This window comes from Myotis brandtii, unplaced genomic scaffold, assembly GCF_000412655.1.
Source record: "Myotis brandtii unplaced genomic scaffold, ASM41265v1 scaffold94, whole genome shotgun sequence".
Lineage (NCBI taxonomy): Eukaryota > Metazoa > Chordata > Mammalia > Chiroptera > Vespertilionidae > Myotis > Myotis brandtii.
Window position 1 is genome coordinate 1517773 of NW_005371876.1, and position 16096 is coordinate 1533868.

At 40.4% G+C, this 16096-nt stretch overlaps 1 protein-coding gene across 2 annotated transcripts in view; it reads right to left on the reverse strand.

Moving 5' to 3' along the window:
* KCTD9 (potassium channel tetramerization domain containing 9) overlaps positions 1-16096 on the reverse strand; it is a 44724-nt gene that overhangs the window by 12240 nt on the left and 16388 nt on the right. For both annotated transcript variants that reach the window (XM_005885924.2, XM_014533095.1), the window contains 6 exons: positions 13277-13373; positions 12615-12673; positions 12286-12414; positions 6370-6437; positions 6186-6281; positions 4904-5053 (listed from right to left, as the gene is read on the reverse strand). In XM_005885924.2, coding sequence (XP_005885986.1) covers positions 4904-5053; positions 6186-6281; positions 6370-6437; positions 12286-12414; positions 12615-12673; positions 13277-13373 — 599 coding nt within the window. The remainder of the gene's footprint in view (positions 1-4903; positions 5054-6185; positions 6282-6369; positions 6438-12285; positions 12415-12614; positions 12674-13276; positions 13374-16096) is intronic.

A 16096-nucleotide genomic window follows, 5' to 3' on the forward strand; every position in this document is an offset into this window, starting at 1 on the left:
CGCCCCAACTCCCCAATCAGCCCTGCTCTGAGCCCGACCAGGGGCTGCACCTAGGGATTGGGCCTGCCCTCTGCCACCCGGGAGCAGGCCTAAGCCAGCAGGTTGTTATCTCCCGAGGGGTCCCAGACTGCGAGAGTGCACAGACCGGGCTGAGGGACCCCCGCCCCAAGTGCACAAATTTTTTTGCACCGGGCCTCTAGTTCTGTAATAATAATCTATATATATATATAAAAGCCAGCGACCGTAATGGCCATAATGACCGTAACAATCGGTCGCTATGATGCCCACTGGGGCCAGTGAACCAGCCAGATCAACCTCACGGCCAACCGTGCAGCCCCTCCCCCATACTGGCCTGCCCCTGATTGGACTCTCCCACCCCGATCAAGAGTGGGGTTGACAGGCCAAATGCCTCCCCTGCACCGCGGTCAGCAAACTGGCCCGATTTGGTGGGGGGGCCCTGGCCAGCCAACCTCCTGTAGCCCCTCCCCCCAGCTGGCCACACCCCTGATGGGTCCCCACCACCCCACTCAGCCCGAAACTCCTCCCCCTGGCCAGCCCTGCCCCTGATTGCCCCCCCTGCCCCAATAGGGGGCAGGGCTGGCCAGCCAACCTCCTGCAACCCCTCCCCCTGGCCAGCTACACCCCCGATGGGTCCCCACCACCCTGATCGGCCCACAGCCCCTTCCCCTGACTAGCCCCACCCCTGATCGCCCCCCAACCTCAAAAGGGGGCGGGGCCAGCTGGCCAACCTCCCGCAGCCCCTCCCCAGATAGGCCCCTCCCCCCATCAGGGGCAGGGCCAGCTAGTCAACCACCCATGGTTCTTCCCCCAGGCTGCTGGCCCCCGGTCAACACCCCCCACCCTATTCAAGGGTGCAGCTGACTGGCCCACAGCCCACAGCCCCTCCCCATGGCTGGCCCAACCCCAAGTTGGCCCCCCAACCCCAATCGGGGGCAGGGCCCACTGGCCACTCACCTGCGGCCCCTCCCCTCAACCAGCCTGGCCCTGATTGGGCAGGCTGGCCGGCCAACCTCCCACCATCTCCTCCTCCCAACAGGCCCAGCCCTGATCTGCCCTGATTAGGGCCGGGCCGGCCGGTCCCCACCCATGAACAAATTTGTGCACTGGCCCTCTAGTAATAATAATAATAAGAAGAGATAAAAAATATAAAAAATAAAATGGCAACAAATACATATCTATCAACAATTTAATCTAAAAATCAAAATAATGAACAAGAAACCTAATGAACAAGATAAACTGGTGAATAAAATAGAATAGGCATGGAAACATGAAACAGACTGATGAATTTCAGAGGGAAGGGGGGTGTGGGAGGGCAAAAGAGATTAACCAAAGAGCTTACCTATGGACACAGACAGTAGGGTGGTAAAGGCCTGGGGTGGGGCAGGAACCGAGTGGAGAGGGGCAATGGGGGAAAAAGAGGGATATCTGTAATACTCTCAATAATAAAGATATTAAAAAATAATGATAACCTTAAATGTAAATGGATTAAATGCTCCAATCAAAAAACATAGGACAGCTAAATGGATAAGAAAACATTACATATATAAACATTGTCCTCAAGAGACCCACCTCATAAAAAGATTCAAACAGACTAACAGTGAAGAGATGAAAAAAATATTCCATGCAAATGGAAACAAACAAAAAACAAAAAAGCTGCATTAACAATATTATATCTGACAAAATAGATTTTAAGACAAAGGTCACTACATAATACTAAAGGGATTGATCAGACAGGAGAACATAACACTGGTAAAAATATATGCACCCAATATAGGAGCACCATAAAAAAAAACAAACTCTTGGTGTATTATGAGGAAGAGAATGAAGGCAAAGCAGTCATAATAGGGGAATTGAATAGCCTACTGTCAACATTGGATACATCTTCCAAACAAAAAATAAACAAGGAAATAGTGACCTGAAATGACATACTAGATAATATGAATTTAATTGATATTTACAGGACATTTCATCCCAAAGCTGTAGAATATACATTCTTCTCAAGTGCACCTGGAACATTCTCAAAGATAGATCACATATTAGGACACAAAATGAGTCTTAATAAATTCAAGAAGATTAAAATCACATCAAGCATTTTCTCAGATCACAATGGCATGAAACTAGAAATCAATTACAATATAAACACTCAAAAATATTCAAACACATGGAGGCTAAATAGCATGTTATTAAACAAAGAATGGGTTACCAATGAGATCAAGAAAGAAATAAAAAAACTTCCTAGAAACAAACGAAAATGAACACAAAACAACCCAAAATCTATGGGACATAGTAAAAGCAGCCCTGAGAAGGATATTCACAGCATTACAGGCCTACCTCAAGAAGCAAGAAAAACCTAAAACTATCTAACCCTGCACCTAAAATAACTAGAAAAAGAATAACAAAGCCCAGAGTAAATAGAAGAAAGGAAATAATAAAGATCAGAGCAGAAATAAATGACATAGAGGCAAAAAAAAAAAAAAGAAAGAAAGAAAGAAAGAAAGATCAATGAAACCAACAGCTAGTTTTTTGAAAAGATAAACAAGATTGATAAACCTGCAATGGCCAATTTGGCTTAGTGGATAGAGCGCCGGCCTGGGACCAAAGGGTCCCAGGTTTGATTTTGGTCAAGGCTCGTACTTCAGTTGCAGGATACTCCCCAGCCTGGGCCCTGGTCAGGGTACGTGCAGGAGGCAACCAATCGATGTGTTTCTCTCACATCGCTATTTCTCTCTGTCTTTCCCCCTCTCTTCCACTCTCTCTAAAAAATCAATGGAAAAATATCCTTGGGTGAGGATTAAAAAAAAGAAAAAGAAAAAGATTGATGGACCGTTAGCCAGACTCATCAAGGAACAGAGAGAGGACAGAAATAAAATCAGAAATGAAAAAGGAGAAGTAACAACTGACATCACAGAAATACAAAGGATAGGAAGAAAATACTATGAACAACTATATGTGAACAAATTGGACAACCTGGGTGAAATGGACAAATTCCCAGAAACATACGATCTTCCAAAACTCAATCAGGAAGAATCAGAAAACACTGAAAAGGCCGGGAACAACTAATGAAATCGAAGCAGTAATTTAAAAAACTCCCAGCAAACAAAAGTCCTGGACCAGATGGCTTCACAGGCAAATTTTACCCAACATTCAAAGAAAAATCAACACTTACCCTCCTCAAGCTATTCTAAAAAGTTCAAGAGGAGGGAAAACTTCCAAAACTTTTCATGAGGCCAGCATTACCCTAATTCCAAAGCCAGATAAAGACACTACAAAGAAAGAAAATTATAGGCCAATATCCCTGATAAACAAAGATGCTAAGATCTCAACAAAATAATAGCAAATCAAATCCAGCAATACATTATAAAGATCATACACCATGACCAAATGGGTTTTATTCCGGGATAAAAAGGTTGGTACAATACAGTGGGGCCTTGACTTACGAGTGTCCTGACTAACGAGTTTTTCGAGATACGAGCCGTCTCTCGGCCGTTTTTTTGCTTTCAGTTGTGAGCTAAAATTCGGGTTACGAGCCAGTTTCAGATACCCCACCGCTAGTTGGCGCAGCGAACGTCACAGTGAACGCCACAACATCAGCCCAGCATCACATGTCTCACTCGTTCACTTTAATGATTTGACATACGAGTAATTTGAGTTACGAGCTCAGTCACGGAACGAATTAAACTCGTAAGTCAAGGCCCCACTGTATTCACAAATCAATAAATGTGACATATAACATAAACAAAATGAACGATAAAAATCATATGATTATATTAATAGATGCAGAAAATGCATTAGATAAAATCCAGTACCCATATATGATAAAACTCTCAACAAGGTGGGAATAGAGGGATCATACCTCAAAGTAAGAAAGGCATATATGACAAATCTATAGCCAACAATAGACTCAGTGGGAAAAAACTAAAAGCGTTTCCCTTAAGATCAGGAACAATACAGGGAGGTCCCCTTTCACCACTCTACTCAACATAGTACTGGAAATTCTAGTCTCAGTGATCAGACCTGAGGAAGAAATAAAAGGCATCCAAATTGGAAAGGAGGCAGTAAAGCTCCATTATTCGCAGATGACATGATATTGTACACAGAAAACTCTAAAGACTCCACCAAAAACCTACTAGATTTAATATATGAATTCGGCAAGGTAGCAGGTTACAAAATTAACACCCAGAAATCTATGGCATTTTTATACACCAATAATGAGTTCTCAGAAAGAGAAACTACACAAACAATCCCATTTACCATTGCAACAAAAAAATAAGATACTTAGGAATAAACTCAACCAAGGAGGTAAAAGACTTGTACTCAGAAAATTACAGAACATTAAAAAAGAGGTAGAGGAAGATATAAACAAGAGGAAGCCTATACTGTGGTTCATGGGTTGGAAGAATTAACATCATGCTTTTGAGTCTACTTCCAAAATTATAAAATTTGAGACACATTTATTCAATGACTACAAAAAGCAAGTACTATATTAGGTGCTGTTAATTCAAAAGACATATAGACATATGCAGACATGGGTTTTGGTATTAAGAAACTTAAAAGCTAGAAGTTAGTAAATTTCACTATTGGTTCTACATGTATTATCTAACCTCAAATTAACACAGGTAATTTTTCTATACATACATGCATATATACATATGTGCGCACACACACAAATCTACACGTACTACATGTAAACACATATACAAATATATGTAGAGAGAAAGAGAGAGCCAAAGTTACAAAACCAACCCATTTCACTTTCAAAGCCTTCAGTATTATCAGTGTTTAAGTAAATGTTTCAGTAAGAGACAGATGTAATTTCTGCTTTTTGAGCGTGCTCAATAGACTAACAATTTAATTTTCTCTTGTAACCAAAAATGATTCTTACGTCAAGCACTGATCCAGAGAGATCAGCTCGTTCAAGATTTGCACAGCAGAGATTAGCATGTGCAAGATTGCAGCGGCTTAAATTGGCCATCTTGAAGTTAATGTATCGAAGGTCCAAACGAGAAAGATCAGCACCACTAAAGTTTAAACCCTGAAATTAAAAAACACAAATTGTCACCATATTGAAACCATTTGTTGCATTACATTTAATTACTATACCTAACCACCAAGTTTTTTAGAAGCAATTGGTGGTTCAGTCATTTGGAATTTATTACAAAACACGATCAAATGGAAGTTAAGATATATAAAATCAGTGTCCTGACTGGGTTCTAGTAAAAGAAACTGTTTACAATTAACATTGGAATGCAGTCTGGCTATACAGCATTTATGTGCAGAATTTTCTAAAGAGAGATCTCTGTTAGCCACTACCTGCTGACTAGCATTATTTTTGTTAAATCTAATTATATTTAAACTAGAGCCTGGTGCATGGATTCATGCACCGGTGGGGTTCCTCAGCCTGGCCTGCACCCTCTCGCAATCCGGGACCCCTTGGGGGATGTCGCAATGCCAGTTTCTGCCTGGCCTGCAGGGACTGGGCAGAAACCAGCACTCGGACATCCTAAGGGATGTAGTAGTGCGTGAAGCAGCAGGCGGCCAGGGAGGAGCTCGAGCCGCACCGCTCCTGCTCATCCTAGCCCCACTGTGCCTGCTGCTGCTGCTCAGTAGTGTTGCTGTGGAGAGGGGAGAGGCTTGCGCTGCTGCAGCAGTGCTCACCAGCCATGAGCCCAGTGTCTGGCGCCTGCATTGAGCGTCATAGTGACCAGTCAAATGGTCGACCAGTTGAACGGTCGACCGATCGCTTAGGGTTTTATATATATAGATAATTTTTTAATTAAACAATTCAAGATAGTTTCTTTTTGAAAAGCAAATATTGTGGTTTTAAAAAACTTTAATGCTATACACATAAATGTAAAAGTATCTGCCACTGACTAGTCATGCATGACTGTACAAACAATTGTTTTATTTTAATTGCTGAAATTTCTATGCACTACTCACAGACTTCTATGTGAAGTATAACTGGAATAACTGGACAATAAAAGAAGCTATTACATATCTCTTTTTTTGCTAACCATTTTGGGATTACATCAATGCTATGATCCATAATTAGATTATATCTTGCATGAAAAAAGAAAATGAAGCAAAAAAAAAAAAATCCTACAAGAACGTAAAACATTACTCACAGATTTGCTGACATTACTCATGTAAATGTCTGTTTTAATTACCTGGCAACGCAATTCTGATTTGGTTGGAGTGGCTAGCAGAAATCGGACAAATTCCTTTCGCGATATTGGTGAATGATCCTCTGGTGGTTGAGAATTCTTGAAAAGAGATATTAAGAAATTACTGAAGCATTTTGGGAGATAGACACCACAAATGTAATATTGGCTAGTGTAGAAAGAGCCTTACCTTTATTGCCACTTCTAGGTGTTCAATCAATGAGTCAATACCAAAAAATCTGGCTTCTTCCAACACCCCTATGATAATAAAAACGATGTGACTTTTACAGAAAACTTCATTTTGATATTTATATAATTCTTTATGTAAAATTCTCACAAAAGAAGTGAAATTCAACAGGCAGATTATCAATCAATATTGAAGAAAAATAACTCTTGTTTAGAACATAATAAAATATTTTAAAATATTTGTAAAACAAAGTAGGTAGTTTACATTTATCAAAAGAAAAAATGTGAAAAACTAGTGAAATAGAATGAAAGGCTTCCATATTTCAAAATCACTTATAAAAATTACTATAAAGAAGCCATAAGCAAAAAATCCTAATACCACACATTCCTCAAATAATTGATACAGTGGTTTGATTGTGAATCCAATAAAAATAGTTTATCTAATCTTAACATTTCATTGACCCTTTCCAGTGGAACAGATCTAAATAGGTTTGTCCCAAATATCTTAGACTTACTGAATTAGGAAATTATAGAAATAAATAAAAGTAAACTTCAAAGCAAAAGTCAAAAGTATAATTTAGAAACCATTTTTATAAAAGAATCAATTTAAAAAAATATTTCTAAAAGATAAAAGGGGTTTGAATCTATCATTTACTTTTCTTAGTTTGGTAAAGAAAATCTGTGCATTGTTTTGGTGACTTATTACATATACATTCTCACATCTGTCAATAAACATTTTCATCAGAGTATCCTATATAATAAAAGCCTAATATGTTAAGTGTCCGGTCGTCCAGTTGGCCATTCAACCAATCAAAGCATAATATGCTAATGATACGCTAAGGCCGCTCAACCACTTGCTATGACGTGCACTGACCACCAGGGGGCAGACACTCCAACTGGTAGGTTAACTTGCTGCTGGGGTCTGGCTGATCAGGACTGAGCGAGATGGGTTGGACAGGCCTTGGAGCCCTCCAACGGTCCCTCCCTGGCTGGCCAAACTCCCACATCCCTCCCTGGCCCCAACTGTGCACCAGTGGGGTCGCTCGACCTGGCCTGCACCCTCTTGCAATCCAGGCTGAGGTACCCCCTCCCCCCGAGTGCATGAATTTCGTACACTGGGTCTCTAGTCTACACTAATAAAAGACAAAGATGCTAATTGACCGTACCTTCGCTACATCCATCAGCCAATCAGAAGAGTATGCAAATTAACCCAACAAAGATGACCGTTAAATTTGCATACTGCAGGCGGGGCGGCACAGTGCAATCCGCCTGCCCTGCCACCAGCTGCCGCCTGCCCCACCGCCCACCAGGCTTGCAGGGGCCTGCCATCTGCAACCCAGCGCGGGATCCGGGCCTGCCATCTGCGACCTGGGGAGGCGGGGCAGGCACCGCGGGATCAGGCCTGCCATCTGCCACCCGGGGAGCGGGCCTAAGCCAGCAGGTGGTTATCTCCCGAGGGGTCCCAGACTGTGAGAGGGCACAGGTTGGGCTGAGGGACCCCCCACCGCCAGTGCACAAATTTTTGTGCACCGGGCCTCTAGTCTATAATAATAGAAGTGTAATATGCAAATAGACCGAATGGCTGTCTGGATGTCCTTCCTGACAACCTTCCGTTTAAAGCCGGGGCTGCAGCCACGGGATCGAGGTAGCCGCCGCAGCTTCGAGAGAGGGATCAAGGCAGCTGCAGCAGCTGTGAAGGACTACTCTTGCACGAATTTCATGCATCGGGCCTCTAGTGTGGGAATAAATTGGGATCCATTTTCTTTAAAATGAAGACTTCAGTTATTCAGTAGACTGAGTTTACTCTTTTAAAAAGGACTGAGAAATTACAAAAATAGTAAAAGGTGTAATCTCTCCCTTCAAATGTTTCCAAGATAAGGGTAACTATAATTAGATATAGAAAACCACAGCAGTTATCTGGGAAAAAGATTACAATCTTTTCTGGGGAAACCCAATGCCACCTCCAATACTCCAATTGCAAAACAAAGGCCATCTAAGGACCAGCACACCACTCAGGTAGCCGCTCTGGGATAACATCTTCTGTCCACACCAGAGTGGCTTCCTATCTGGATTTCTCAGGAAGGGGCAGCCACACTTGAGTATCTGTCCCTGGTAGAAACCCAGCAAAACAAGATTCTAGGGGGCCTCACTCTCAGTTTGCCAAGTTTTTATGAGTAAACCAGAACCTCCCAGGGAGTGTGGTAAGAATGTTTGTCCAATTCTAGGCACAGGCCGAAACCGGTTTGGCTCAGTGGATAGAGCGTCAGCCTGCGGACTGAAGGGTCCCGGGTTCGATTCCGGTCAAGGGCATGTACCTGGGTTGCGGGCACATCCCCAGTGGGAGATGTGCAGGAGGCAGCTGATCGATGTTTCTCTCTCATCAATGTTTCTAGCTCTCTATCTCTCTCCCTTCCTCTCTGTAAAAAATCAATAAAATATATTTAAAAAAAAAAATTCTAGGCTCAGAACTAAACCTTAAAAACTTCCAGGAAAGCCTTATAAATGCAACTGCCCACTGAGGGACAGTTTAGGAAAGGATGTGATATTTAGTGTATTTTCTGTTAGCACCAGTAAGATCTGGATTTGATCCCAGCTCAGATTTTTACTTGAAGAAGCTACAATCTTTCTCTTAACTAAAGCCTCCACATTTGTGAAATGGGGACATTTTTACCATGCAAACAAAGTTGTCAGAAATATTAGAAGAGATAATGCGTATTTATTATCTGGTATAATATTTGGCACCTACTTGGTAGGTCCTCCATAAATCATTAATATTAAATTATATGTTTTAAATTACAGGTTTTCTAATATTTAAGACCATTCTTTTTTTTCTGTATCAAACTGGGTTTCAGAAAATTCATGTTAGCGTCAGGGAAATAGGTATGAAATACTAGAAAAGTTCTCAAGGTAGTAGACTAACTGAATTGAGGTGAGATTTAGCTGAAAAATATAGAAAAGATTATTGAAGTCAAAGAAAGAATGTTTTGAAGACAAATGAAAGCAAGAGAAAGGAAGACATGACTCATTGGAAAAAGTGAAGACCATTAAAGGCAGGAACAGAAGGAAATGATGAAGGTAAACAAAAAAAACATACTGATGAGAGCACAAATTAAGAGCAAGAACTAAGGTTATTTAAGTACATGGGAAGAAGATAAATAAATCACTGTAGACTATTTTAAAGCATGTAATTACGTGGGGCAATTTATAGCCAATGTAAAGAGTTTGGACAGAAACTGTACTCATTCAAAACAACACTACATAAAGTGAATCAGGAGAGAGCTCTGTTTGCTGAAAAACTAAACGTAAAAGAGCAATGGCAGAGAAACATGAACAGCTTGTTAATAGCCTGCATTGCTGAAGTCAGAGATAGCAGGAAGGACATGAAATGCTATCAACGACACAGGAGAAATGAAAAGGGGAAGCTTAAAAAGAGCCCATAGAACGCCTACAGCTGAGTCTTAAAATGTAATCAGGAGAGGGTGGCCATTAGAGGTTCAGTTGCTGAAGGGAAAAGGTTCTATAAAAAAGTGGATCACTGGTTATTTTTATAATAATAATATTTGTAGATGGCTAAAATAAAAACATTTTACAACACAAATTATAAGCTAGCACCCCTCCCCAACCTAAGCTGATTCTGATGGGTTTTCAAAATCAGATTTCAGATAAAATTTTAGATTTCCAGGTTTTCTTTAAAAAAAATCAAGTCTCTGGCACACTAGGCCCACACACATGGCAATAATTTGGCAGATGAGTAGGCATGTACACTCCAGATCACCACGCTCCCCACCACTCCTTAAGTCAAACCAAATTCAGTCACTTGGAGGCCTATAAACTTTGACTATGCAACCACAGCTGTGCGGGAGAGGGCTGGAAAAAGGACAATGGCATCTGCCTGAACTTCTGTCCGGGAGAGAGCTGGCCAGATATCATAGTGGCATCTCTTCCCTTGCTCCTCAGGAGGACCTTGGTAGGACAGATATCCCTACCAATTCTAACTGCCACACATGGTGTGGGAAGAGCCCATTTCACATGTCCTCCCCTCCTACCAGTCTTGACATGATCTCTTCTTCATATCATAGTCACAGACATTCTGTTCAGCAAGTCTTCAAGTGGTTTCAAGGGTGGTTATTCTATAATTGACTTGTAATTTTGATGTGGTTGTGTTAGGGGCAGAAATAGAATATTGGGGACCAGCTACAATAAGAAATATTAATCATGCTCTGTTAACCATGATTGTTTTGTTCTGATTAAAGAAAGGACATTCTAACCTGCCTGGGAGTTGTATGCCCTGGGACATGGGAGCTAACATCAGAATGCAGTCCATCCTCCCGTCCCAAGAACTGCCTATCATTATGGAAAGATTTACAACCTCTTGGCTGAAACAATCTAGTCCCAGAGGCACCTGCTCTTTACAACCCTGCTCTTTGTAATCTGGTCCCAGCATGCCCGCCTGGAGGCATCCGCCCTCTGCCACACTCCCCAGCACCCATGGCTTGTAACCTGTAATGATTATCCCTTGCCTACTTTCCCTTGCCTTTACATGTAATCTTTGTCCTTCTACCCAATATAAGCAGTTTGCTTATGGGGAGAAGCAGAGCAGATTGTTGTCGATGACCTGCTGCTCTTCCATACTGCCAGCATTATTGGAATAAATGCTCATATATAATTCAACCCTATCTCTGCTTAATTGGCTCAAGCAGTGACAGGCAGCACAGACCCCTTGGTTGTCTAGTTACAGTTGTGAGAGGAGGTGACCACAGCATTTACCTACTCCTCTATCTTGACTGGAAGTTTCAATGAGTGTTATTTTTAACACTAAAAGGGGACTCGGAGAGACTTTCCGTAAGACTATCTACCTGTGCCTATATCCATTTCTATACCAATTTATCAGTGATTTTCAATCCGTGTGCTGTGTCATACAGGTGTTCCACAAGAGGCACACTGGTATGCTGCTAGAAATTTAAAACATGCACTACCTGACTTCTTTTCTCTTAGATTGTCAAATAAAAAATATGACATCAGCCAACACAACTATAGCTGTCAGGTGTGAATGAATCAAAATTATACCTACTTTTTTTCAGATTGGCAAAAAACATTTTTTTGGTGTGCTGCAGAATTTTAGTAATTAGTTTATGTGTATCATGAGATGAAAAGATTGAAAATTGCTGCTATATACACTCATATACAGTTGAGCTTTGAACAATGGAGATTAGGGGTGTCAACTCCCACACAGTCAAAAATCTGGATATAATTTTAGACTCCCCCATAAGTTCAGTTGTTCTTGGTATCTGTGGGAAACTGGTTTCAGGACCCCAACAAATACCAAAATATCTATTGATTCAAGTCCCTTATAAAAAATGGCACAGAACAATACATCCAGTTGGCCTTCTGCATCTGGGTATTCTCAACTGCACATCAAAGATGCCCTGGCAGTGTGCTCACTGGTTAGAGCATCGGCCAGCACACCAAACGGTGATGGGCTTGATTCCCAGTCAAGGGCAGGTACCTGGACTGTGGGTTCATTCCTCAGTCCATTTGGGGTGTGTACTGGAGGCAACCAATTGATGTGCTCTCTCACATCGATGTTTCTCTCTCTCTTCTCCTCTCCCTTTCCACTCTCTCCCTCCCATTCTATCTAAAAGCAATGGAAAAAATATCCTCAGGTGAGATTTAGGGAAAAAAAATGTTGATGTAAAACCTGCAGATAGGGAGGGCCAACTGTATGCTATTTATTAAAAAAAAAATAAATCCATGTATAAGAGGAGCAGGCGGCTCAAACAATTGTTATTTAAGGGTCAATTGCACAAGTAAAACTTAGATATACCTTCACTTTATGAAAATATACTAACTTACTAAGCAAGTGAAAACAATAAAAATTAATAAACTTACAAAAGAGTGAAGAATTATACTGAAAACTCACCCAGTAAATTAATGCCATCATTTACAATGAGTTGTCCATGACGCAAGTAGTTCAAAATAGGTTCAAAGTACTCAGGACTTCGGTCAATTAAGAAAGCTCCTCTGTGATCTTGCTTATTACCCCAGACACCTGTGTCACCATTAAAATGAAGGAAGTCCCCCATAATGAAAAACACAGTTAGAAATTTATGGAAGAAAAATTGTGGAACATAACAGTAAGTTTTTTCTTGTGTAAAAATATTGCTATTATTAAAAAGTAAAGAAGGACAAAAGATATAAAGTCAATACAAATAGATCACACAAAATGTAAAAATCCTATGTTGCACTCACCTTTGTCCTTAAACATGTGGGCCAGCATACTGTCGGGTTCTTTGTTCACTAAAGTGCTCCTAAGAATTCAGGGAAAAAAATTGATTTCTCCATTTGTCTTTATAAACAAACATATTTAAGTCAAGAGTTTACTTGATCCCAGCTGTTCTCTCAAAAAGATGCATGCTATAACCTGGTAGGAGTGATGCTGGGAAACAAAAACGTGCAGTAAGTTGCCATTTATCAAAATCTCTTCTACTCTGGCACTTCCTTTGACTTATATATTGTTTTAGTTTCCTTTTTTTAAAAAAATGATTCTATCCATCTTGCAAACTATTATATCACAATATTCTTGATCTAAACTTATATTTTCCTATGCCTTTAACATAAGCACTTATAGTCTCTATGAATTTTAATATTATTAATTTTTACTTGCAATGCATATGTATTACTGAATCTCTAAAAAGCATGTTCTACAATACTAATCATGTTTTCTCTGGAATGATCTGTGAATCATTTTTCTTCTCTTTTCTTTAAAATAAACTTTCTAAAAAATAGTTTCCAATAACACAGTATATTTAAGCAGCATTTCAATATCTTCTAAGGAAATCAGTAAACTGAAGAACAAATGATACATAGTGCCCCCCCCCAACACACAGCTACACACATGCACATGCACCTACCGTGTAGTTGTAAAGTACCGCCCTCCAACATTTAATGTAAGCCAGTCTGTGTGAGATCCTGACAACCCTTCTGGTAGTTTAGAATCTGTCTGAGGATCTAGAGAGAACAAGTAGAAAATAATAAATTCAATTGGTATTTGGGGAGATGGCAATAGCATGATTTTTAAAACTAAAAACACACATAAAAGTGTACCAGAGCTATCAGGACAACAAAACCCATACCTATAGACAACATCTAAATCAAAACTAGATAATAAGGTATTCCCATCAACACTGATAGGAAGAGAGCAGCATGTTATTAGCATCTGTGCAGGAAGAAGCTGAGAGAAACAACAGAGTACCCGATGAATGTAAGAATCCAAAGGAATCTACAAATATTCACTTCAAAGCTCATCAAGTCCATTTAAGAAATACAGACTGAAAGTGGGAGAGGTATGCCCACTCCTACCATCAGTGATACAAGTAGTTTGCAGTAAGATCTGAAGAGGCTGGAAATGAACTCTCAGAACCTACTGGCCAAAACTCCCTTTCAGGACAAAGTCCCATACTGCAGATGAGATGTTGGGAAAAGCATCCAAGTTGAATGGAATAGAGGCAAGCAAAAAAAAAAAAAAAAAAAAAGGATTACAGATAAAAGTCATAGAGGTTCTACATTCTAAAGAACCAGAACATATAAGAAGGTGAGTTCCATTTTTTTAACACTTCACACAGAAACACAGAAAAGGGAACTCTAGAGCCATGAAATGAGAAAAACTTTCCTAAGTCAGCCCTTCCTTCACAAGTTAAAGAAAACTAACTTCACATAAAACTGAGCAACAAAAAAGGACTGAGCTAAAATTCCATATAAAATTTTTAAGAGAATAAGAATTACATTCTTATAGACAATGAAAGTGTCAGAAAGAAATGCCTACAAAACAGATTAAAAACTATAACCTAATATTCCAAAACATGCTAAAAGAAGTGAATAATACAAGATATAAAATAATAACATAAATCAGAATTATAAAATTCAGAAATGAAGTGTGAGAACTCAGAAGACAAGTGGAAATAAAAAGAAAAATTTTGGAAATGAAGATTAAACTAGAAGACACACAGGGGTCAATAAACACAAAAGACAATGTCTTAAGGGAAATAAAAGATATAAAAGGGAAAAGCTTTAGAAATAAAAAAGAAATAAAGAAATGAAAAGGACTTAATAGAAAATTTCAAATATATTAGATAAATGTTCAAGATGCAACATACATACAATAGGAGTCCTGGAAGATTAGGCAGGGAATAAAATAAATATGTAATATAAACTTCAAAAAAATGTTATGAAATTAAAAAGATTTGAAACTACATATTAAAAGGGCTCACCATGTATCTGAAAGAATCAATCCAGAACAACCCAGAACATCCACAAAAAGTCTACTATAATCACTGTAATTTAAAGGAAGAGACTAAACATTCGAGTGACTTAGGAAAAATAATCACTTATGAAAGATCAGATTTTTTTTTTGACACAAATATTTTAAGCCAGAATAAAATGGAGTAACATATTTCAGATATTTAAAGGAAGAAAATGTGTGGACCAAGTATTTTTTAACTGCTTCACTGAGTTATAATCGATATACAATAAACTACCCATTATTAAAATTTACCATTAACTTTTGACATATGATAATATATCCAGTCAAACTAAATTTGAAAATTTTATTTATTTATTGACTTTTAGAGAGAGATAGAAATAGGGGAGAGAGAGAGAAACAAAAACATCCACTTGTTGTTCCATTTATTTATGCATTCATTAGTTGATTCTTGTATGTTCCCGACCGGGGATTGAACCTGCAACCTTGGTGTATCAAGATGACACTCTAACAAACTGAGTTACTGGCCAGGGCCCAACTGACTTGAAAGTGTAGAAGCCAAAATACTTATTATCATGCAAGATGTCATAGAACATTGTTCTCACAATTTGTTTGTAAGGAATTTACTGCAGAATAAGTTTCAGACAACCATTGGAGGCATCAACATAAGGAATGGAGGTAAAAATTAAATACACTTGAGGAGTAAAACTAAGAGATAGTTTGAAAGGAGAGCATATCTACACTAATAAAAGAGAAACATGGTAATTAGCGTACGACCGCTACCCTTTTCATTGGCTAATCAGTGAGTATATGCAAATTAACTGTCAGCCAAGATGGCGGCCGGCAGCCAGGCACTGAAGCGAGCACGAGGCTTGCTTGCTGCAGACTCCAACGTTCCCCGCCTAACTTGCCAGCCTCTCAGTTGCAACTCTAAGCAACTATATACTATGTTGCAAATAAGAAGCTAAACAAAACCCCAGAAAAGGGCTTCCATTCAGCCGGGCTCGGACCGCAACATTGTATCGATGTTTTCAGCAGCGAGGCCTCAGAGCTAAAGCTGGCCCAGAAAAAAAAAAAAAAAAAAGAGAAGAAAACAAGGAGCGGTTGGAAGCTTTAGTCACTCGCCAGCCGGAAAACAGCCCTCAGCCCCTCACCCAGACTGGCCAGGCACCCCAGTGGGGACCCCCACCCTGATCCAGGACACCCTTCAGGGCAAACCAGCCAGCCCCCACCCATGCACCAGGCCTCTATCCTATATAGTAAAAGGGTAATAGGCCTCCCAGCACCGGGATCAGCGGAGCAGCGAGGCTCCCGGCACCGGGATCAGCATGACAGGGGGCAGCGCCCAAACCCCCTGATTGCCCTGCTGCTCTGTGTGTGACAGGGGGCGGCACCCCACCCCCCCCCCCCACGGGCCCTGCTCTGTGCCTGATAGGGGGGAGCTCCCCAATCCCCTGATTGCCCTGCGCCTCTG